Source organism: Acomys russatus, chromosome 31, assembly GCF_903995435.1.
Source record: "Acomys russatus chromosome 31, mAcoRus1.1, whole genome shotgun sequence".
NCBI classification, from domain to species: Eukaryota; Metazoa; Chordata; class Mammalia; order Rodentia; family Muridae; genus Acomys; species Acomys russatus.
In genome coordinates this window covers 36,748,463-36,771,267 of record NC_067167.1, presented here as the reverse complement: position 1 = coordinate 36,771,267, position 22,805 = coordinate 36,748,463, and the positions used below count along the sequence as shown (strand labels likewise).

The following is a 22,805-nucleotide window of genomic DNA, read 5'->3' as shown; positions in this document are numbered from 1 at the left end:
CGTGGCTATGCCTTGCTTTTCATGCATGCTGTGCAGCAAGTACTTTACCACCTATCTCTGGCATTAAGAAAGGCTTTGTGACATTTTCACACAGTTTTAAATTGCTCTTTGCTGTTATATGTTGTGAATTTATGTATAATCACCTGCTTTTTACAAAGTGTTTTTAATTTGCTTTGTTGACTGAATGTGGGCTGTAGAAACCCTAATAATAAAAGTTTAAACTTCAGCTACATGATTTATGAGTTCTGTCCTAGGGCAAAGTAAGCAGTTTGTATGTATACAAAGTAAGCAGTTTTTATGCCCCTCAGTTTCTCACTTGGAACACTGGAACAGTACTAAGTAAGTAGGTCGTGGTAGATGTAAGGATCGAATGAATAACTAAAAAGTTAAAGTGACAAATAAATGCTCCACAGGTGTCCTCCATTTAATTTTCACGCAATTGTGTATGGCTGTGTAAATAATGGCTATTTTTAAAAAAATTATTTCTGAAAAATTTTCAAATATAAAAATTTTAAAGTCATGATGATCACATTTTTCTTTTTGAGAAGAATTAAAAACATACTTTTTAATAATAATTTGTAATACAAGCAAACTGGCTAGTGGTTGAGTGAATCTTGATGTCAGCTTAACCAATCTTAATGAGTGAGTTTTTTGGGGTGAGGGGATTGGAGAGAAAATAATAGGACTTTGAGTAGAATTCTTTAAATCTCTATAGTGTCTGCAGAAATAGTTATTTTAAGTATTAGTATTATACTATCACTTTTAAAACATTAAAGGTAGTTTCTTAAAAATCCAAATTGTGGCTGTCTGTGATGGCACACACCTTTAATCCCAGCACTTGGGAGGCAGAGGAAGGTGGATCTCTTGAGTTCAAGGCCAGCCTGATCTATATAGAGTGTTCCAGGGCTATACCTTGTCTCAAAAAAATAAAATAAAATATCCAAAATTTTCTACTTATTCTAGTCTTAGAGCATAAAATATAACTTCTCAATCTACATAACTTTAAAAGTATTTTTCAAATCTTTTAATTGCTATTGTCTTCCTAGTTTTATGAATCTTTACGTATGTACTCACTTTGATTAACTATAAGCATTATTTCAGAAACACAAACTTGCAGGGACGTCTCATTTTAATACTCAATGAGAAGACACAAGGTGTGGTCCTTGGGCTTTATTTTTGAAGCACTCTGAGAACTAGTAAGAGCTGGGTGTGTATTGAGTCCCACAAACCACCGTGAACTCACACCTCGCCGTCAGAGCCTATAGCCTATAGCCTTTACAACATGACAATAAGCATCGCTCTTACCACTGTCAGGTCCATGATTATCATTAACTACATAGTGCAGTTAGAGTGCATGAATCTCAGATCCCCTCTCCCCCTCCACTCCTTCTTTCCCTCCCTCCGTCCATCATTCCTTCCCCAGAGAGAGATTTGACACCACTTCCCAGAACTTTCTATAGTTTTCTCCTTTCTCACATTGAGTTTTATGTTTAAATATATCACCTGAGAAGCCTTCCCTTTGGTCACTATTTCATAATAACTTGAGTTTATACTGCCAGCACTATTCCCACTGTCTTCTAAATTCTCTGGATTTCAAAACTCTGTGGTATTTGTTTGGATCATGGAAATGACTCAGCTGGTAAAAGTTCCTGCTGTCAATGGGTCGACATGTGGGGCAGAGAAAACTGATCTCCTACAGAGTGTTCTTAGACCTCCATTTGGGAGCTGTGGGACATAGGCAGCCACACATACACTTATGCCCACAAAGTAAATAATCATGATGAAATTTTAAAAACTTTGTTAGAGAAAAATGCACAGCATTTATTACCACCTTGTTATTATTTAATCCACTAGAATTTAAGCATAGCAGGAGCAAGGATTTTGTCTATTAATTAGAGCCATGCTTTTACAATCTGCTATTAGTTAGGAGGTAATATGTTTTGTGCTCATTGAAGAGAGGAGGAATAATAGATACTGTTGAAAATGGCATATATTGGGAGATATAATGTTAAAATTCTTTAAAAAAGCATCTCAGACTTTAATAGAGAATATGGTCTGGGTGTGTATATTCAGTTCTTTTGTTTCTAAAGACAGGGTCATTCTGTGCCTCAGGCTGGCTTGGACCTCACTGTGTGTGCATAAATAAAGCAGAAAACTCATTAGCAGTCACAGTATCTTCAGACAGTATTATGAAATTAGACTGTAAAATGTAGAGAAGATGATAGGTCTAGAAGCATCCACCTCGTTACCTAGGAAACAGACATGTTCAGTCATCAGATCAGCATAGAGACCAAGCACGTCTTACTGTAAAGTACTTCAGAAAGAAGTACTAAAACTCCAATGTCCCAGTTCTAAAACTTTTTACAGATCATTACTGTGGTTTTAAAAAAAATCAAAATCTCAAATTTTGGGTTGTTTTTGGTGAGGAGGGAACTTGGATTTGAGTTCTGAATTACTGGAAGATGGTTAATCTGTAGTAGCAATGTGTGTGTGTGTGTGTGTGTGTGTGTGTGTGTGTGTGTGTGTGTGTGTGTGTGTGTGTGTGTGTACACATATGCACATGTGGTTTTAAAAGTATGTTTTAAGTTGGAAAACAGTGTTCTGAGAGGTCATTTGAGTGACTAGGTGCAAGTGTCTTTGATACTAATGCATATGAAGAGCCTTTTGAATGTAAACATTGCTAGAACCAATTCTGTGTCTTTCTATAAACTTATACTTTAGCGCTAGCCAAGGAGGAATTCAAGCACTGTCACATACAAAAGTTCTACTGGCATCCTTTTTTCCTTTTAGTAAAAGCATTTCAGTCTTAGGTGTTTACTATCGAGGAATTCATTCATTTACCATTTAAGAAGTTATTTATGTAAACTCTTATTTTACTGTATCTAATTCATAAACTGTCAGGTTTTGTGACTTATTTACGGTTGTTTTTGCGTCTTCTACTGCGCCCTGTTCCTTTTCTTTTTTGTTTATTTTAGTGTAGTACATCTTTGTTTTAGATTTTATTGATTTCATTCTTAAAGTCATTGTTTTTTTTATCTAAAATTTTTTCTTTAGATTCTGCTTGTTTGTATACACATGCATGAACATGCTTTCTTTCTTCGTCTTTCATTCTTTATATAGCTAAGATATAGTCAGAACCTTTTTTTTTTTTCTTAAAGTAAGTAGAGGAACTATCACCATCCCTTTAAGTAAATTAGATCAGACTATTTAGAGGATAATTGTATCTTTATTTTTAATATTAGAGATTTTATTTTACAATTATTGATAGCAGACCTATATATTGATTGAGTAACTGCAAGAAACCGTCACCATTAGGAAGCACAAGGGAGATGGAAAGCTCAACGCTGTAGACTGTCACTGCCACAAACGTCACTTGCATCATTAGTGAAGCTGCCTCTCCTAAGATGTAGTTCTGAAGCGTCCGCCTTGGGAGATGGATGAAGGAGGACCATGAGTCTGAGGTCAGCCTGGGTTGCCTAGTGGCATCCTGTCTCAGATCTTCTACATGGTGTGTGTTGGGGAAAAGGCACCACATTGTTGCGGTGTTTGGCTGCTTGTGCAGTCCTTGAGAGATGCAGGCTTTGTGTAGAGAGATTTTAAGCTGGTGGCATGGTAAGCCTCTTGTAGCTTCTTCATACCACACGTGACAGAACACTTAATTGCTTCCCGTCCTTTACTGTTTTTGGTAAAGCTGGGGTATTTCTCCTTACACTGCATTTTCTATTGTAATATCTTTTGTGGTCTAAGATTTTGTTTTCCTAAGGTTTTTTTATTTTTTTATTTTTATTTTTTATATAATTAGCTTTTGCCATCTAAAGACATAATTTTTTTGTGGCTTTTTAATAGTTGATTTTTTGCCAGGGTACATTACTAATATTCATTAAGCCTTCAGGTTCCTGAATTCATTGTTTAATAACTTCTGTATTATCAGTGTAGAGAGTGATATTTCATGTCTCACGCTATGGTGAGTGGCTCACCTCACAGCTCTTGTTTCGGAAGTCACAGCTTCTCTGACTTTATATTGTGCCCTTCTCACTTCTTCCTCCAGTGCCCAGGGCTCATCCCGTGTGTAATCTATCTATTTCTAGCCTTTATGAAAAACTACACTAAAAGGTCTGGTCCTTGGCATTCTGTAAGTATATGTTTTTAGAAGAGTATCATTTTAAGATGTCCATTTGAAGATGGGTATATTCATTGTAAGTTGTGTATTCATATTGGTCTTATATGTGAAACCTTTGAAAGCGTCTCTATTATTTGTTTTATAGATGATATTAACAAAATCATGATTCTTAACCATTTCATATAAATGTTTTTTGTCACCAGCTACAAGTTTATTAAAAAGTTATAACTCAATTTTTTTCACACAGCTTGGAAATGAACTTTTGATATGTGTATAAAATATTTATAGTTATACATATTATAACTATAATATTTATAATTAAATATTTAGTTAAATATGGTAACAATAGTGACGAATAGAAGAATTTGGTTGTATTTTACCCTATTTGATTGATTAAGGTTATATAATTTTAGTGTTAATTGTCTAAGATAAACACACTGGATGTAAGAAAGAATATATCTGCTCTTCACTGGGAAATTAATAATTCTATCATAAGTACTGATGGTGTTAGAGTCATGGATAGCTCACCCCTCTCTGCAGGGTCTGATGTGCACCGTGCTTTAGAGCAGCTCTCATGTTAGTTTGTAAATCTTAGAGTAAGTGAAACAGCATGTGCCTTCTTAAGTGTTAAGTTTTTCCTCCTATGGAACCACAGAAAATCTTTGTCCTCTGTTGGTTCCCCTCTCAACAGCCCCTTTTCTTCTGTATGTCCCAGCTATACCAAGATCAAAACACTGTGGCTCCTATAACTAGAATGCCTTCTTGGTCGTTGTTCTTTGCCATCTCACCATTTCCATCCAGTTCTTCTTCAGTTACTTTCCTACTTTAATCTTGCCACTTTCTTGCTTAATACTTTTTGGGGGGGGAGGTTATAGTTGGCAGCCATTCTTTGACATTAAAGAAGACCCTTCAGAATCTTGCCCCCAACATTTTTTAATTTCCCATTTTTTATATTCTCCAATAAGACTAAGGTTTCTCTCCTTTCCTAATTAGCGTTACCTCATCATCACTATTTCTTCCATGTGCTTTGATTATGACATTAAGTGCACAGTGTTGGCCTAAACCATGCCTCTCCTGTAGCTTCGTCAAGTGGCACACCTATAGAAATTGACTGATTTCATCTGTGGGTGAATGGTTTTTTCCAGTCATGCTCTACTTCTGCTGTTGCACTTGCTGCACCTCCTTGGACTAATTGCATGATTTTCTCTCTTTTCCCACTAGGTTATAAGCCTTTTGATGTCATGGCCCATGTTTTGCTTAATTAAAACATTTTGATGGTTGTGTACGATTGACTATTGAAACATCTGCTTAGCGTCCTCATTGGTGCAGCTTGAGTGTCTGTTTTATCAATGGCACTCCTGCATCTCTGTCTGTAAAGCAGTACATGCGCTCTGTGAATGTAACATGCCTTTAAAGAATTGATACTCTGTCAGGAAAATAACACACTGTTCTAGTGAATTCAAAGGCAGTTGTGTAGCAGGTGCCGTGAAGTCAGTATCACTCAGTAAATCAGATATCACATCTACGGTTTTGCTTGTATTTTTTACTTGTGTTTTGCTAATGTTTTCTCTCTTCTTACATAGCTCTGTGAATATAAAAATCAAATATTTTTTAAAAATAGAAAACTTTTACTTTGATAATGGGCTGAATTTAGAATTTGCTTTGATGTGTAGACTAAGGTCACTGTCACACAGATTAATAAAGCTGACTTTGAGATTTTAGCTTTGTATTTTTGTTAGTAGCCTACTTTATAAAAGAAGTAATGGTGGCATTATACTTCAGTGTAAAACCCTCAGCATTAATTTCTATTTGCACAGTTTGGTTTTATCTGGTTATAGTAGTCTTTGTAAGAAATGTGGGACATATTCCATAATTGCTTATGCTGGCAAAGCATGAGCACATAGCTGAGTCTCAGGTTTATGGTATGAAGTGTGGACTTGTGAGATGTAACTGCAATGCTCTGTCTGTCTGTATGCTCTAATAGAATTAATTTGTTTCTAGATGCTGGCGTCACCATCTACATCAGGTCAGCTGTCTCAATTTGGGGCAAGTTTATACGGGCAACAAAGTAAGAATTTTGTGATTATTCTGGGATAATTTATATTTAAGGAAAAAATAAAGAAGAACTAGTTTTACCTTTGTGGGTTTACTGTAGGGCTTAACAGAAGATAGTTCATTTTCAGTTGTATTTTACTTGTGGAGTAAACCTCATTATGCTGGACCTTGGTAATTCTAAATTCATTTATTTCTTGGATATAGTGTATGTTGCAGTTTATTTTGACATTATGCATATCTATATGTTCTTTTACAGTTTCTTGAAAATTTGGCAAATAACTAAAAGCAGTCAGTCTTGTGGTTTTAATCCAAGGAAGTTAAAGATATTCCCTTTGGTTTGATGTATTGTTTAATTTGTTTAGATTTTGGCCTATTTATTGCTGTAAACTCATTATTTAGCAACAGTTTTCATTTAGTAGGAACTATGAATTATTTATTTTGTTCTTTTCTCTGGCTACAACACCTAGATTTTTACTCATAGTTGAGCTTTTTCACTGTGTGAGATTTAGTTTTACAAAGTATTACAATACTTTTAAAGCGCTTAGCACAGTGCCTGGCGCATAGTAAGCGCTCAATAAATGTTAGCTATACACTATCACATAAAATTTTATAAAACTAATTATGAAATATTTTTATATTTTTTCAAACTAAATTTCCAATGTTACATATTAATAAGATTTTATCATCTCTCATTCCTGTTGTTAATAGGGGCTGGGGTAAAGTGGTAAGAGTTACCAGTAGGCAGTGATTCCTATTGTTAATGGGGGCTGAGGTAAAAAGCTACCACCAGACAGTGGAGGGCAGTGTCTTAGTTGGTTTCATGTAAAAACATCAACCGCCCTGTATGAGGAGAAGCAAACTTTTGACTAGTGCCAGAACAGTGTGTCGTGCCACTTCACCCCGTGCATTGACTTCAGCATTTGGGCGGTGGGCAGGGGATGCTTGTGTGTGTGTGTGTGTGTGTGTGTGTGTGTGTGTGTGTGTGTGTGTGTGTGTGTGTGTGTGTGTGTGTGTGTGTGTGTGTGTGTGTGTGTGTCTTCACCCCGTGCATTGACTTCAGCATTTGGGCGGTGGGCAGGGGATGCTTTTGTGTGTGTGTGTGTGTGTGTGTGTGTGTGTGTGTGTGTGTGTGTATCATTGTTTCCATTTTTCTTTTTCATTCTCCCTTTCTTTCCTTTTTTTCTTCTTTCCTTTCTTTTTCTCTTTGTGGTCTTTTATGGTTTTTCTTTTGTTATGAAAAGTTTTCAAATACAGAATTAGTAAATATTAATTTCATACTTAAGCAAGAACATATTTTAAAAGCTTCCAAGGAAAGGTAGAATTCCTTATTTATCTACAAATGTTTATTCTACCTATTTAGGCAGCACAATAGCCTTATATTATGTTCTTGTTAGCTTATGTGAAGTGTGACTTTTACCCTTTTGTGGAGCCTTCCTGTAGAGACACCTAGCTGTTTAAAACTGTCTTCTATTTCAAAACAGCAGCTGCATAGGCCTGTTTTCATTTTAAAGTCAACAGTTTATCATAGTAGAAATAAGATATAAAACTAAACTAATGCATTTTAAAAAAGTGAGGGTTTTTTTTTTTTTTTTTTTTTTTTTTTTTTTTTTTGGTAATGTTTGATCGCAACCAACTATAAATTTTTAAGGTTTTTTTTTTTTTTTTTTTTTAAGCTGCAAATGTGACATTGCTTTGGGGATGGAGTTGGTTTGGAAGGTAGTGATGTCCTTGGCATGACAGATATTGACTGACTTCCAGCTTTCTTTAATTTGCTTTGTTTGGGGTTAAGAACATGCAGAGATTGATGGATAAACAAATTATTTTTTTTTAGAAAAAAAATATCTTAAAGATACTAGTTTTGAAAGAAGCCATGTGTGACAAACATTTTTTTGTTGTTGTTGGACTTGGCTGTATAAAGTGGATATATTTAATAAAGTTTAAGTAGTCTGAAGAAACACATCGTCAAAAAAGAGAACAGGCAACGTTGTGAGATTTGAGGGGTTACAGTTTTACTTGTGTATGTTAAAGTGAGAAGCTGACTTTAGTGAAGGTTACAGAATAAAAGAGTGAACTGGAGGTACTGTTCTTGTGGCAATTTGTTATGCTCACACCCTGAGACCAGTAGAATTTAAAGGTTCTTTTTTTTTTTTTTTTTTTTTTTTTTAACCTCAGTCTATTAAGTATCATTAATGATTTATCCTATTCAAATGTAAGCTCTATCTGGGATTTTGTTGTTGTTTGTTTGTCTCTGTGTCTGCGGTTTTTGTGACAGAGCTTATTATGTCAGCATTCCAGTCAGGAATATCTCAGATCCTCCTGCCTGTGCCTTCAACATGCTAGGATTACTGTGGCTTGTTTTTAGTTTCTGGTGTTGGATTTTGAGCCCAGGCCTTGCATATGCTAGGCAAGCACTTTCAGCTCTTAGATGTATACTCCCCAGTTGCTGCTTATTCTTGTTATTTGTTTGTTTGTTTGTTTTTGAAGTTAAAGATAGAAAGAAGAAAGAAAACTGTCTTTTTCAGAACTAAAACTTGGTGAAATTGGGCACCTGGGTGCGGCACTCTTGTTGAGGATGCAGGAGTGCTTGAATCCACGTTTGGCCAGACTGGGGTGAAGGACCCATGTGATGGGCATCTGAGGTACCCAGAAGATGCTGGGTTAGAGGATGGCATGAGTTCAGGGCCTAGAGCAATATGATTGTATGTAAATGTACAACTTCACCCAGCGGTTTGTGTGGCTTCTGCTCAGCAGTTGAGAACTGGAGCAGCCGGGAAGCATGTTGTATTCAAGTTGCACGTTCTTTCCCTGTCTTCTAAGTGTGTTCTTAAGATTTGAGTCAGTCTTATGGCCTTACATGTTCCTGGGCTTGTAACACTATATGCTGCATTGAAATGGACAGAGAGCCAGGAGTCTGTTTCTCCCAGCTCTTCATCGTATTGAAGTGAAGGAGTTGTATAGTTGGAGCAGCCTTTCTGTACTCAGCAGTCAGTGCTTACAATCTTGGAAGTAGAGAAAAAGGAAACTTTATCTAGTGCCCTCTAATGTGTATTATAGTCACCTCTCCACATGGATTATAGACATTTGTCCCAAATGTCCCAAAGGCTACTAGTTGAGGAAAGAAATAAATCTTAGGATTTAGACTCGTGGCTTGTGAGTGGTGTCACATTGTGTCTAATTCTTCTAGCGGATCTTCATCTGTGAACGCACTTTACTGTGTAGAGGAGAGCATAGTTGATATGGTTTAAAAGTCAGGATATTGGCATCACGAAGCACAGGAAAAGTAACTTGCAGTTGTTTAAGGACTGAGTTTGACAAACGTGTTGTGTGCCTACTATACTGCAGACACTAGGCATGGTGTGTGTTCTCCTTTGTGCTGTGTGGCATGCTGTAGACTGGCACACTGTGCTGGGGCTGCAGCCGTCCTTCATTGTGTGTCTTGACTGTCTTTGTGTCACTAGGACTTTGCTTATGAAAAGTACCCCGTAGATATTTTCTGTTCTAGAATGAGGAAAGCTGTTCATGTATAGTAACGGTGTGAGCCCTTAGAGAGCTTGATGGTGAGGCACTGCAGGAATGGGAACTTACTGCTTGTTAATTGCTTTCAGCTAATAAGGACAATCCTCCCTTTTGTATGGATTAGAGATCAAATTTCTATCGTCAGAATTCCAGTAGCAAGTGTTAGTTTATTAAACTGTCTCATTTTTCTTTACCATTATGATCATTTGTTTGCTTCTTCAACTGCCACGCACACATTAGTTTAATCTTCACAACTCCATGAGATGTTAGGGACCTTGCAAGGTCTTGTAGATAGCAAGTGATGGAGCCAGAATTAAGTTACTTTTTAAAGAATGGTGCTCAGAATATGCGCTCAGTGTACAGTTTTTGAAACCTGAAAGCTGAAGTCATGACCCCAGTGAGTCGTTTGCATAAAAATTACAAGCATTGAATCTACAGGTGCCAAGAATGTACTGAGCTGTCTTCTGAAGACAGTGTGATAGGATTTATTCATTCATCCTGTATTTATTGAGTGCTGCCCTGAGTATGGTTAGATTACACTATCTAAGCAAGAATATAGCAAGTAGCAATGTTCTGCTTTTCATGGTGCTTACATTTAGAGGAAGGAAACAGATTAAGATGGGAATATTGCAGCTCTAGTAATTAGTAGTACAAAAATTACATTAAGCTAGTGAGATGAGTAAGGATTCATATTTTACATGAGTCAAGCAAGAAGCCCATATTATCTCTCATGAATTAAAATTGAAAATGGAAGCCTGACTATGAGCACGGCAGTCCCTGGAAAGGTCTTGCGGGAGCCTTCTGAGTACACAAGAACAGGGAAGATGTACACAGTCACTTAATGACAGGAGCAGTGAGAAGCTCAGTGTGATGAATGAGAAGAGGTCAGCGAAATGATGGGTGTCTCATTCTCGTAAACATTCACAAAGGAACTAGATTGGCTGCAGAGATGGCTCAGACACTAAGAGCACTGGGTGTTCTTTCAGACGACCCTCCAGACGTGGTTCCCAGCACCCATGTGGCCGACTCCAACCATCTGTAACTGCTTCCAGAAAATTTGGAACTACTTCTGGCCTCCTCAGGAGCCAGGCACACATGTTGTATATCACATGAGCAGGCAAAGCACCCATACACTTGAAACAAAGTGAAATTTAAGAAATAAGTAAAGGAATTCAGCCCGCGTGGTGGCTCCGTGTAAAGAAGCCCGCGTTCCACCCCTATACCTCAGCCTGACTGGGGGAAGACAGAGTCCTGCAAGTTACACTCTGACCGCTGCATGCACAGGCTTACACTTACACACAAAGGAAATAAGTAAATGTAAAATAAAACAGTAATTTGAATATGTTCTAACCTTGAAAGGTGTTATGCCATCTCAGTTTGCTTTGTAGAAAGTGCACTGGAAGAAGACGAGGTAAGACTCGGTGGGTTCAGCAAGAAAGTAGGAATTGAGTTGGTACCTGAGAAGTAGTCATAGTTGGGATATTTTGGAAATACAGTTTATACAGCTTATATATGATTTAGACAGAGAATATTAACATACAAATTTGAGGCCTATATCATTTTGTAAATGGGTGCCAATACTTTATACTGGAAATTTAGGTTGAGGAAGAAATGTCCAGTGCTGTGCCATGGGAAATGGTCCCGCAGAGCTCTTTTTGTCTGGTTGTGTCTGGGGTTCACAGGAGCAGGCAAAGCACTAGCTTGTAGCTAGTTCTGAAACCAGTTTGTTCATCCATATTTCCTGTCTGATTATTCTTAGGCGTGCTCTCCTTGTTTTGAGACCCTGTTTCCTAGGCCTCCTGAACATCAGGGACCGCAGGTAGCACCATTTACCTTGCTCACCTCTATGTTTTCATACAGCTTGGCCTCTCTCAGACTTAACTGTCATGCCATCTGTAGCCACCTGATTTTACAGTACTGCTGCCACCATCTTACCTATGTATAAATTGTGGTCATTATTGCAGTCCTGCAGTCTCCAGAGGACCGTGTCTAATCCCAAGCCTACTAAGTGCTCGTGCGTTCACACAGACACGTGGTCCTTAGATTTGTTTATGTAATAGTCTTGGTCCCTGTACACAAGAAGGGAAGGCATTCTTCGTGAGAGAATGGTGTGAACAGTGAAGGGACAGGGCTGAAGAGAAGAGGGGGTGAAGGAGCTTGGTAACCACACATGGAGTATCTAAGCAATGGGTGTTAATTAAGGTTAGAAGAGCTTCCTTTTCTGGGATCCTGACAGAGTTCTAAAGCTAAGTTGTGGTGATACACAATAATACCTAATAGTGGTTCCCGAAACCCTGGCTGTACCTTTGAAAACACTGGATGATCTAGGGCGGTGGTTCTCAACCTGTCACGACCCCTTTTACAGGGGCCACATATCAGATATTTGTATTATGATTCATAACAGTAGCAAAATGATAGGTATGAAGTAGAAATGAAAATAATTTTATGTTTGGGTCACCACACCATGAGGAAGTGAATTATAGTGTCACAGCGTAAGGAAGATGGTTTAGGATAAAGCTTCTACCACCCATGAATTCTCCAAATTCAAAGTAAATCACAGTTTCTAAAAAAAGAAGTGACATTGTGAGCAACTTACTCTAAAAAAGTGGCAAATCACACTAATTGTGAAAGGACTTTGAAGTAAGAAGCAAACTGAATTGCCATCTTCCTGCTTTGTTGTTTCTAATTTGTTTTTTCAACGACTTGTTTGTTTTTTTCTGTATATGTTTGTGTGTCTGTAAGTTTATGTGCACCCATATGTGTACACAGCCCCGAGCATCTCTCCAGCCTGCTGCTGGGATGTTAAGCAGTTTTTAGTGGCTGCTTTTAGTTCTTAATCTATAGCTAGATTGATCTCAGAAGGGTGTTTTTGTTTTTCTGTTTCTAAGTTCTCTTCATTTTATGAAGGGAGTAGCAGAATGAAATAATTTTACCTGCAGACTTATATTCAGGGTAGGTTGTAGGGTAAAGAAGTTGCAGAGACCGAGCATCCCTTCAGACTCGGTCGTCTGTTAGTTTGTGACAGTGGTGGCTTTCTACAGAAGTCTAGGTCCTTCAAGGGGAAGGGGAAGAAACTCTTCAAGGCCTCACATAGGTGCTGGTATCAGGCATTTGGAGCTGTAACTGAACTTCCCCTTAGGGTACTGATACTGCTGACCTCAAGCAAGGGCTGCTGTAGATGGTACAACTTGCTATAAGTATTTCAGAGACTGGAGTGAAGCTGCTCTTTTAACAAAAAATTCATGGAATACTTCAATTTTTTCATCAATTAAACAAACTTTGTCTGTGTGCATTCTTGGGGCGTGTTAGAGGACAACTTGAGAAAGTGTTTTTTCTACACTTGTATTCTGAGGATGAAACCTGGGTCAGAGACTCAGGCCTGGGGACACCTTTTCCCACGGGGCCTGTCACCAACACCTTGGACTACTTAAGTTAACTTTTTTAGGATTTTTGAAAAAAGGATCCATGAAGAATTTAATTCATTATTTGTTCAACATCATATCAAATAAGAATCTATTTAGAATATGTCCACGGAGTTAGCCTGAAAGAAAAGGTTGATTCAGAACCGTAACCTTCTTAGTTGATTTTTTTCCTTTTCCATTCCTTAAGTGTGAAAATGAGGATAAAAGAATAAATATCTCCCTTATAAAATTGTTTAGGGGGAGAAAAGAAGTGATCATTTTTGTTAGGTAGTCTTTGAGTTCTCATTGTGCCCTCACGTTCACGCATTCACAAGCTCACGTGCATACACTCCTGCGTTTACCTTTTGTAGTTCTTTCATGCCACCACCAACAGTCATTGGAGATTCTTCTTTTTGTAGCTTGTATGCTCTGTTCTTGTCCTGCTATTTTAGAGATGATTTTGTGTTACTATTTATAATTACAAGATTAAATTTTCTACCCCATTTGAACTTACCCAGTCATAGTTTAATGCAAGTAACTCAAATGTAATTACTTAGTATATTTTGTCTCTAAAAATAAATTTTTGTATGCTTTTATTCAGTGCTATTACTCTGTTTTAAAGAACTTCAGTTTTTAAGTCAAACTACAGATAACCCTGTTAAATATTTTAAGAATTGGTGATACCATTTGTGATATATAATTTCTCTTCCTCTTTCATAAATATTTCAAGAAAATGAATAAAACTTGTTAAATTTATTAGTTTTGTTTAGCCAAGATATATTTGGAGGCTAAAATTCAAACATTTTCTTTACTTTATATTGTCTTTCTCCTCCACTCATCACCAAATTAATTAGAAATTTCCAGTCTTTTAATTGAATAAAAACCTTACTCATTCTTATTTTCTTGGTCAGAATTTTTTGCTAATGTTCAGATTATGTACAATATGTAAAATAGTTCTAAAAATAGATTTTTTTTTTTTACACAGAACAGACCAAAAAATACACATAGGGAAAGTTACTGTAAACAAAAAGTCTTTTGTAGGGCCTACTGATGACTTTAAAGAGCCCCCCCCCCCCCAAAAAAAACCCTGAATTTTGGAGAATGTATGGCTTTAATGAGTAATGAATGTAAGAAAAATAAAAAGGAAGGGAAAGGTGAAACTAAAGAGAAAATGGACAAGCATTAAAAAGAATGAGACTAGAATTGAAGAGAAAGAAGAGATAGGAGTTTCGGATGGGTGGGTGGGTGGAAGCATAGGTGAGTGATAGATATCCAGCAAGTAGAAACACGTCCAAAAGGACGCTCAAGGAGAAAGGAGATCCACGGTGGCACTAGGCACTCACATGAGCTCCTCCATTGCTCTGCCTGGCTTAGTACTGCTCTCTAAGAACACTAGGGGCTGAGAGATCCAAATTCCAGTCCTACTTCCTTGGGTTGCCTTGGAGAAGTCGTTTAACTTTTCTGGGGCTCAGATTTCTTATCTGTAAAATGTAGACAAAGCAGGGATGTTTTAACATCTGAAAGTGTATAACTTTGGCGATGAATAACTGGCAAATACACTCCTGCTGGAAGTTTTCATCTAGAGCTGACTTTAAGAAACTGTTTAGAAGTAGAGATTAATTAAGCACCCGAGGTTAGGAAAGCCTTTTCTTTTTCTTTCTTTCTTTCTCTTTTTTTTTAAATCTTACTGCTAATTCCCTAGCAGCTTGTATAGTGTGTGCCGCATACTAGGCACCCAGAAAAATGTGTGATAGTTTATTATAGGAGCCACCCACAGGACATATAGGAAGCCTGTATGACTGGGGGAGGGGAAAGACTGATTTCTTCTGGAGGAATCAGGAAGAGGCTCATTTCCAATCTCTTTTCTTCCTTAGTTAAGATTTAGAGAAAATGACTGTAGGCAGTATCATTTCTAATGCCACAAAATAGAGAGTGTCTAGACACAAATAAAATAATAGTATGGCAAACCAATATACACTTTAGTCAGTTCACTTCCAAACCCTTAAAGAGATTCTGAGGTTGACAGCTTTCAGGGACCTATCAGTGGAGTTCCGGTGAGCACTTAGTTAGACCAAAAGACAAATTCTGTGGACGTTTGAGAAAATGGACGGTATATGTAGTGCTCTGTTTACTTGAAAGGCATAGACTGAGAGAAGCTACGGTATATGTAGTATCCTTTTTATGTGAAAGGCATAGACTCAGGCTCTTCAGGTCTTCGAAGTGCTTAGACCCAAAGTTGAAACAAAAGGAAAAATATCCAAAAATCCCCAGAAATAAAGTCATTATTTTCTGATCAGGAATCTTTTTTCTTTGATTTAGCTTCTAGTTTAAAATAATTTTGATTGACCAGTGTATCGATAGTCAGCATGCCAAAAACAAAGCAGTAAAACTACCTGGGGCAGAAGGATGTGGGAAAGGAGGCATTCGTAGACAGCCAGGACAAAAACCTCAGTGACATGTGCACTGCTGAGAGTATTAGCTCTCCATTTCTGAATCTCAAAATAAACTCTTTTATATCACCTGAAAATAGTTAGTGACTGTGTCAAACATTTAAAAAATATGTTTGTTCAATTTGATTAATATTCTTGGATTTTATAATTGAGTGGCAGCGCTCAGTAGTCTTAAAAGGTGCACACGTAGAACATGGCTATTCCTGTATCTGGCCCTAGATGTGCTAGAAAAATAAAGGGTCATTATACTTCAAAATATTTTTAAGCCATTTCAGTTCCTAATCACACCTATAACAGATTAGGGTTTTCTTTTTTAACAATTGCTAAATATTTTATTTTGGGTTTGTAAAGATTGTAATGTTACAAAATATGTATTAATAATAGACTTTCTCTAAAACGCATTTACAAAGGATAATATAAAATTAAAGATACTATCACAGAGTGGGAATAATTGTCTTTTCTATGTACATTAATTAATTGTAGTTTAAAACAAAACACCCAGTATTGCAGAATTTCTTAAAGGCATATTTGCATGTGCCAGTTTTACAAATATGCCCTTAATAAATCTGAGATCACGATCCAGTTGTATTATATAACATCTTATTTCTTACAATTATTAACATAGTTTATTATAAAATAGTAATATGAGAAAATGCAAAAAGATAATCAAAATATTAAATTTGAGACTAGAATGTTTGTTAAAAACCACAGTCCATTTGCAGTAAATTGAATACTAGATCATTTTACTATGCTTTAAATTGCCGACTCCAGAAGATGGATAGCAATCCCATTCCTGCTGGCCATGAATGTCCTCTTCTGCATTTTCTTACTAGGTGCACTAGGCCTCCCAATGAGGGGGATGGGCAGCAGCACCCCTCAGTTAAGTCGCAGCTTATCACAAGGCACTCAGGTACCGAGCCACGCCACGCCAACAACAGGGGTGCCAACACTGTCACTTCACACGCCTCCATCTCCAAGCAGGTATTTATTAATGGACCAGAATATTTTCAAAATGTATTTTTGTAGAGTAAGCAAACTTTTAATTTTTAATATGGTAATTAACTACTTGATTTTTCTGGTTCAGTCAGTGCCTTACACTAAGAAAACAATACGTACGTTCAGTTTATTTCATTGCAAAGTGATAAGTATAGTGTAGTGTTTTGATCCTGAAGCTGTGCCAGTTGCCATCTGAGTGGACCAAGGGTTAGTCCCCTCCTGGGGAGCCTTTACAAAAGCTGTGGCCCTCTTCCTCAGAGATGTTCAGTTAAAAATGCCTCCCCAGATAACTGTATTCCTTACTTGCTTGCTCCCTCACAACACATGTACTGTTTAGTTATAGTAAAATAAAACAGATAACATAGATTATGTATATTATTACTATCAAGAGGACAAAATATCATGAATTTTGAATGAAATTATTCTAAATATATATATGTGGAAAACGTAATTTATATCATAGTTGTCCCAATATTTCTCATCTATGATGGCACCTTTTTTAGTTCCACTATAAAATTAGGAATGCAACTCGAATGTGTATTTGAAATTCTAGGGGTTAGAGCAATTGATGATTTATAGAGAATTTTAATGAGTGATTGTAGAGAGCTTATTTAGTGTAATGGACTTCTTTTTCAGGGGTATTTTGCCTATGAATCCTAGGAATATGATGAACCACTCCCAGGTTGGTCAGGGCATTGGAATTCCTAGCAGGACAAATAGCATGAGCAGTTCAGGGTTAGGTAGCCCCAACAGAAGCTCGCCAAGCATAATATGTATGCCAAAGCAACAGCCTTCTCGACAGCCTTTTACTGTGAACAGGTAAGATGTTTATTGATACTGCATATAATTGTCTTTTGGGGTATCCTCAGGTTTGCCTTCTCATTGCAACACTTTGTGTTTGAGTTGTGGCTTCTGTCTCATAGGTGTGTTTTATTGTATATTTGTGAGCAAAGTTGTCATCTGTCAGAATCCTTAACCCTCCCCGGACTCAACATGTTCTCTTAGAAAGATGCCTTTCATTTTACATTGCACGTTTTAAATATTTCTGTTGATGTAGTATTGGAAAGGAGGGGGTCTTCTTGAGTTGTCACCAGGCACAGTTTTATTGTTTTGTCTTTTCGTTACTGAGTAAATGTTCTCCACCCATGTGTTAGAGTTCTGGGTTTCTGACTAGGACTGGAGGAAATGTGTTTGACTATTACTGCCATGCTTTAGGTCTGCATTGTTTAGGTGCCTTCTGAGCTAAAAGACTTCGGGTCCTTTCTAAGGAAAGACTTCACAATTACATGTAGACAATCTCAAAACAGTGCTCTCCTAGATTTCATGTCTAGAGATTCAAAACCAGAAAGCAAGCTGGTGTTTCCCCTTTTCCTTTTCCTTCCATTTCTGTACTACCCGCTGCATGCACTTTACAGTAAGAGCTAGTATGTTGAAGTTGTCTGAGTAATGTGAGAGCTATATCTGAAATGTACGTATTCATTAAGAAAAACTATAGAATAAAAGAAAGGACCTTCATTTCCTTGTTGCTGTTGGGTCCATCTCAGCCAGGTTCTACTTGTCAAGTCTACATTGAGATGGATGCCTAGCTCACTTTGTGCTCAGCCTTTATCCCATAAACTCCAGTTATTTTGTGTAGACTCTACAGTATCTATAATATTATCTGAGTTGTTAAATTATTTGCAGCATGTCATTACAGCTCTTTTTGATAGCTTCTTAACTGTATTTCTTGGACTTCATTGCATATTTTCTACATTTTTGTTCATTAAAAATATTCCTAAATTTAAATTTTTGCTTTTCTGTATTTTTTACCATTTTAATTATTCAGAAAATAATTTGCATAGGAAGTGTCGCTGTAATAAAACTCTTATTAATTCCTGCTTGTGTGTACTCTTGATAAAGTGTATTTATTATGAAATGACTTCAACCGAATACTAAATCTGCATTTGAGGATATCTATACAGCCAGCAGCTCTAGTGTAATAGAAAAATGTTTATGTTTACTCACTGACTGTGCTCTAGAATGTTGGTCCACTAGCTGCGTAGCTTATCAGAAGGTGGCTAGTTGTGCTGAACTAGGCAGCAAAATTCAACCATCATCTTCAGATGCTTAGCCCTGCTCTGCACTGGCATACTAACCTGTGAGAAAACTATTGGATGATAGAGTGTCTACGTAGAATCTTCATTAATAACCTTTACTGACATCCCTCATTCTTTGGTCTTCGTTTAAATACAATTTCTTTCTTTTTCTTGTCTTGCTTAGAATTATCCAAAAAGGGGGGGGGAGGGTTATTTGTAATTATTTGCAGAAATTGAGTTATACATTAATTCAAAATTGGGAGTACTATAGGAAGATTTTTTTTCTGATAAGTAGGTGAAAACTAAGCTATATTTAGATATGAATGATGTATTTTAGAAGAATGAATTCAATTTTTTAAACTTAACCTGGTTAGTTTAATTCAGTTCAATTCAATATTTATGGAGTATTTTGTATATCTTAATGAACACCAAGGGGCAAAGAGTACAAGGATGAATAAGACATGGGCTTGTGGTAGAGAGTAGTTGGAAAGGACATGGGTTGTAGAGAGAAGACTTAACTGAAGGAGAGGCTTTACAAGTCAGGACAGAAGCAAGCGCTCAGGAGGGCGGGCCTAGCCCTCCCTGCACACCCTTGCCATGGGTGCTTCTGTCCAGCTAGTGCACCGAGGGCAGAAAGTGGTGCCCTGAGTCTCTGCCCCTCAACATGCTTAAGTAAGTTTCTTTTTGTTTTTAAAATTAATTCGTTTAAAGTGTTTTAATCTTTCTTGTTCATTGAAGAAATTAGAGACATTTTTAAATAAAAATAAAGACTATACTCTCAAATTAGCATTGGTTTTGAAACATTGTTGTTTTATATGAGGAGATCCAAAGTATATACTTTTGTTTTTCTTCATCTCAAAGTTAGTGTTCTTACTGTATATCTAAAATTATTTTCTATGTACCCAGTATGTCTGGATTTGGAATGAACAGGAATCAGGCATTTGGAATGAATAACTCCTTATCAAGTAACATTTTTAATGGAACAGGTAAGCTTACTCTGGAGCTAGTGCCCTAATAAAAATACAGTAGAGTTCTGAAATACAAGCATTCAACATACTGATCTCTAAATAGTAACAGGATTTTATTGTTTTAAATAGAATTTAGTGAAAACTGTCAGGGATAGGATTTTTAATGAAACAGTAGAGAGCAATTTAAGTGTTTTCCCCCACTTGGCCTTGTAATATAGTATTTTGTGTTATAACATCAGAATTATTTTTTAATATCTAGAGAGAGTAAAATACTTGGTCCTCAGAATCTTGTTTGTTGTTTGTTTTTTCCTTTAAAAACGTTTCCTGTCCTCAGCCCTGTCAGAGAACAGTAATGTAGACTAGGTTGGCTAGTAGGACACTCTGATTTTATAGGCTCAGACTGAAGAGAATCTGTCAATCAGAAGAAACACTGCCATTTTAAAAATAGTGTTAATAGAAATTTTAACATTTATTCCTTATGAATTTTGATCCAGTATTAATTATAAGATAGAGACTGATTTGATTATTGGAGAAAATTAAAATCTGTTGGTCTTTTTTCTCAACTGCTTTAGCCAGAAGAAAACAGGGAGTGGTATTGCTGATTTGCTTTGCCTCTAGGTCCTCTGGTAATGAGAAAATAGGAGATGTTGCCATGATTGTAGGGCCAGAATTAATCACTGTGACTGGGCGGAATATAGTGAAGGTGGCGGCAGGGAGAGCGCAGTGTGTGAGGTCGAGTGTGCAGAGGACACATGAGAGAAGACGTGAGAGGAAGCAGTACTGGAGCTGTAGGCCTTTACCTTCTGAGTGTTCGGTGCTTTGTTGAACAGCTGAAGTAGATCAGCCAAGATTAAAAACCATTGAAAGAAATAGAAAGTTTAAAGCATTTAATATTATAGTTTTCTTGGTGTGACTTTAAAAATCTATCACCTTTGTAATTCTTACAACAAAGTTGCATACTTCATTGCTTCTTAAAGTGTATACTTTTTCATGCCTAATATGTGAAGTCAGGCTACCTCCCATATTTCAACTGAATGATGTTTTTATGTGATGCTATGAAGTTTCAGAGCCTTTAAATTCTTAGCTTCTATATTGGAAAAATTATTTTCAAATTATCACCTTCCTTGATGTATTAATACAGTCCTTTTTTTTTTAATCAATGAAGTTAATCTTAGGGTAATGGTTACAATTCTTTTGTAAAAATTATAGTATAGGTTGAGAAAAAACAATAGGCAAAATAGAGAAGTTGGGTTAAATATTTATTTCTAATGATAGTCTAATCTACAACAAACAAAACAAATATTCAGTGTGTTTATTGAGCGCCTACTGTGTAACAGGTCATATAAACTTGTGTGTTGTGATCATTCCTATAACCCCCACCTACTACTCCTGACATACAAGAGGAGTCCACCGTTGCATGGAGCTAACATACACATACACGTGTACACATTTTACCTCGAACTCAGGTGTACAAGGAAGAAGTCCTCAGGGCTTCTCTTACCTGCTGTTTGCCTCAAAGTCTTTCTGGACATTTGCAAGAGGTAATGTCATCATCATCTCTTATAGTTGAAGCTCCAAATAATCTAGATTTTTGTCCCATCCACTTTTAATGGAAAGAGCAGTTGTAGCTGAACAGTCTAACAAGCTGTAAGTTTTATTGTCCTCTTCTAGAGCAGGAAACAATGAACAGCCCGTCTCTTTATTCCTCTGTCTCCAGAGTCAGGTATTTTAAGATGCTGGCTGCATACTGCTTCCCTCAGTTACAATATTAGGGAATATATTCCCTGACACAGAAGCAGTCCACAGTATCTGTGCCCACTGTCGTGTACCTGTTAAACCGCTGCACTATTAAAGAAGGAGATACTTTTGTTTCAAATGGTATTGTGGTTTTTATAATCTCATTGTTTATGTTTGTGGAATAAGTAATGAGTATTATACTTCTTGTCATTTAGATGGCAGTGAAAATGTGACAGGATTGGACCTTTCAGATTTTCCAGCATTAGCAGACCGAAATAGAAGGGAAGGAAGTGGCAACCCAACTCCATTAATAAACCCTTTGGCTGGAAGAGCTCCTTACGGTAATTAAATATTCTTACTGATGGCCATTTAAAAAGTTACAGTCATGTGTACACGCACATATGGATGTTTATGATGTCAAACCAGGTTAGTGTTATTTTGTAAAAATTCATGTTTGAAAACTTTTTTTTCCCTGATAGCAAAGTTGAGGGGTAAACTTTTGTATGGAAACATAAGTTCCTGAGCTCATTGCTATACAGAAGTCATGCCTTCTGTCAGCCCAGCTTTGGCTCTCCATATGTGAGGAGGTTTGTGGTTTGGCTTTTGTTAGCTCGCCCCAAATTTTTCAAGTGACTATGTCCCTGGTGGCTATAATGACTATGCAATGAGGTATTTCTCTTCAGTGAAGATTTCTCTAGGTTGACTTTGGGGCTGGGTAACTCTTGTCTCCAGAGTAGTCTGGAGACACTTGTTGATGCGGAGCATTGAGCATCGCTTCTTGCCTCAGCCCACTACATGCCGCGCCATCTTCTCTGTCATCCATCGTGGCACACGTCTCTAGGTACTGGCAAATGCCCTCTTGAAAAGAACCAGTGCTTATGATTGTGTGTTTTTGTAGATTCTTGGCCATCATTAATATCCCCAGTCACCCTTTTTTACAGTCTCTAGTAAATTAAGAGCCTTGGTTAGTAGAGCCTGAGTAAGAATGTTAGGGAGAGCCATAGGCAGTAAAAGTCTAACAATTTAGACATAAAGATGTTTGTTATAGCAACATAGCCATACTTTTCTTACTATTAGATTATTGTTTCTTGTGGGGGAGATCTGATAAAGGCCAGTATCAAGGCAGCAATGGAATGAGTTTATTCATCAGTTATATTGAAATAGAACTCATATTTTCTCCATTATCAATCAAGGGTTTCAAGTTCTGTACATTCTGAATATAAGTAAAAATAATGTGAGGAGGAGAAATTTTACTGATCATATCTTAAACCTTCCAAATCTGTTTTCTCAAAATAAAAAAATGTGACCTGCCCTGCAAGTTGAGTGCCTAGCTGTTTGATTCTCAGTTCAGACGCTAATGTTGTTAACCTTTCCTCATAGGTCCTTTTTTTCATCCCTTTAAACATTCCCGTTGTTCTCCTTGGACCATCTCTAGTTTCTCCATTTCGTTCTTGAATTGTGGAGCCCCAAACTGGATTTTGTTCTCC

General features: G+C 37.0%; 1 protein-coding gene across 7 annotated transcripts in view; it reads left to right on the top strand.

The window, feature by feature from the left end:
• The window catches only part of Cnot2 (CCR4-NOT transcription complex subunit 2), a 93,890-nt gene that overhangs the window by 54,153 nt on the left and 16,932 nt on the right, over window positions 1–22,805 (top strand). For 6 of the 7 annotated variants that reach the window (XM_051139735.1, XM_051139730.1, XM_051139734.1 and 3 more), the window contains 5 exons: window positions 6,122–6,188; window positions 16,376–16,523; window positions 17,175–17,357; window positions 19,520–19,599; window positions 21,534–21,659. In XM_051139735.1, the coding sequence (XP_050995692.1) occupies window positions 6,122–6,188; window positions 16,376–16,523; window positions 17,175–17,357; window positions 19,520–19,599; window positions 21,534–21,659 (604 nt within the window). Of the gene's footprint in view, window positions 1–6,121; window positions 6,189–16,375; window positions 16,524–17,174; window positions 17,358–19,519; window positions 19,600–21,533; window positions 21,660–22,805 lie in introns of those variants that run through there. The other variant, XM_051139736.1, reaches the window with a different exon arrangement.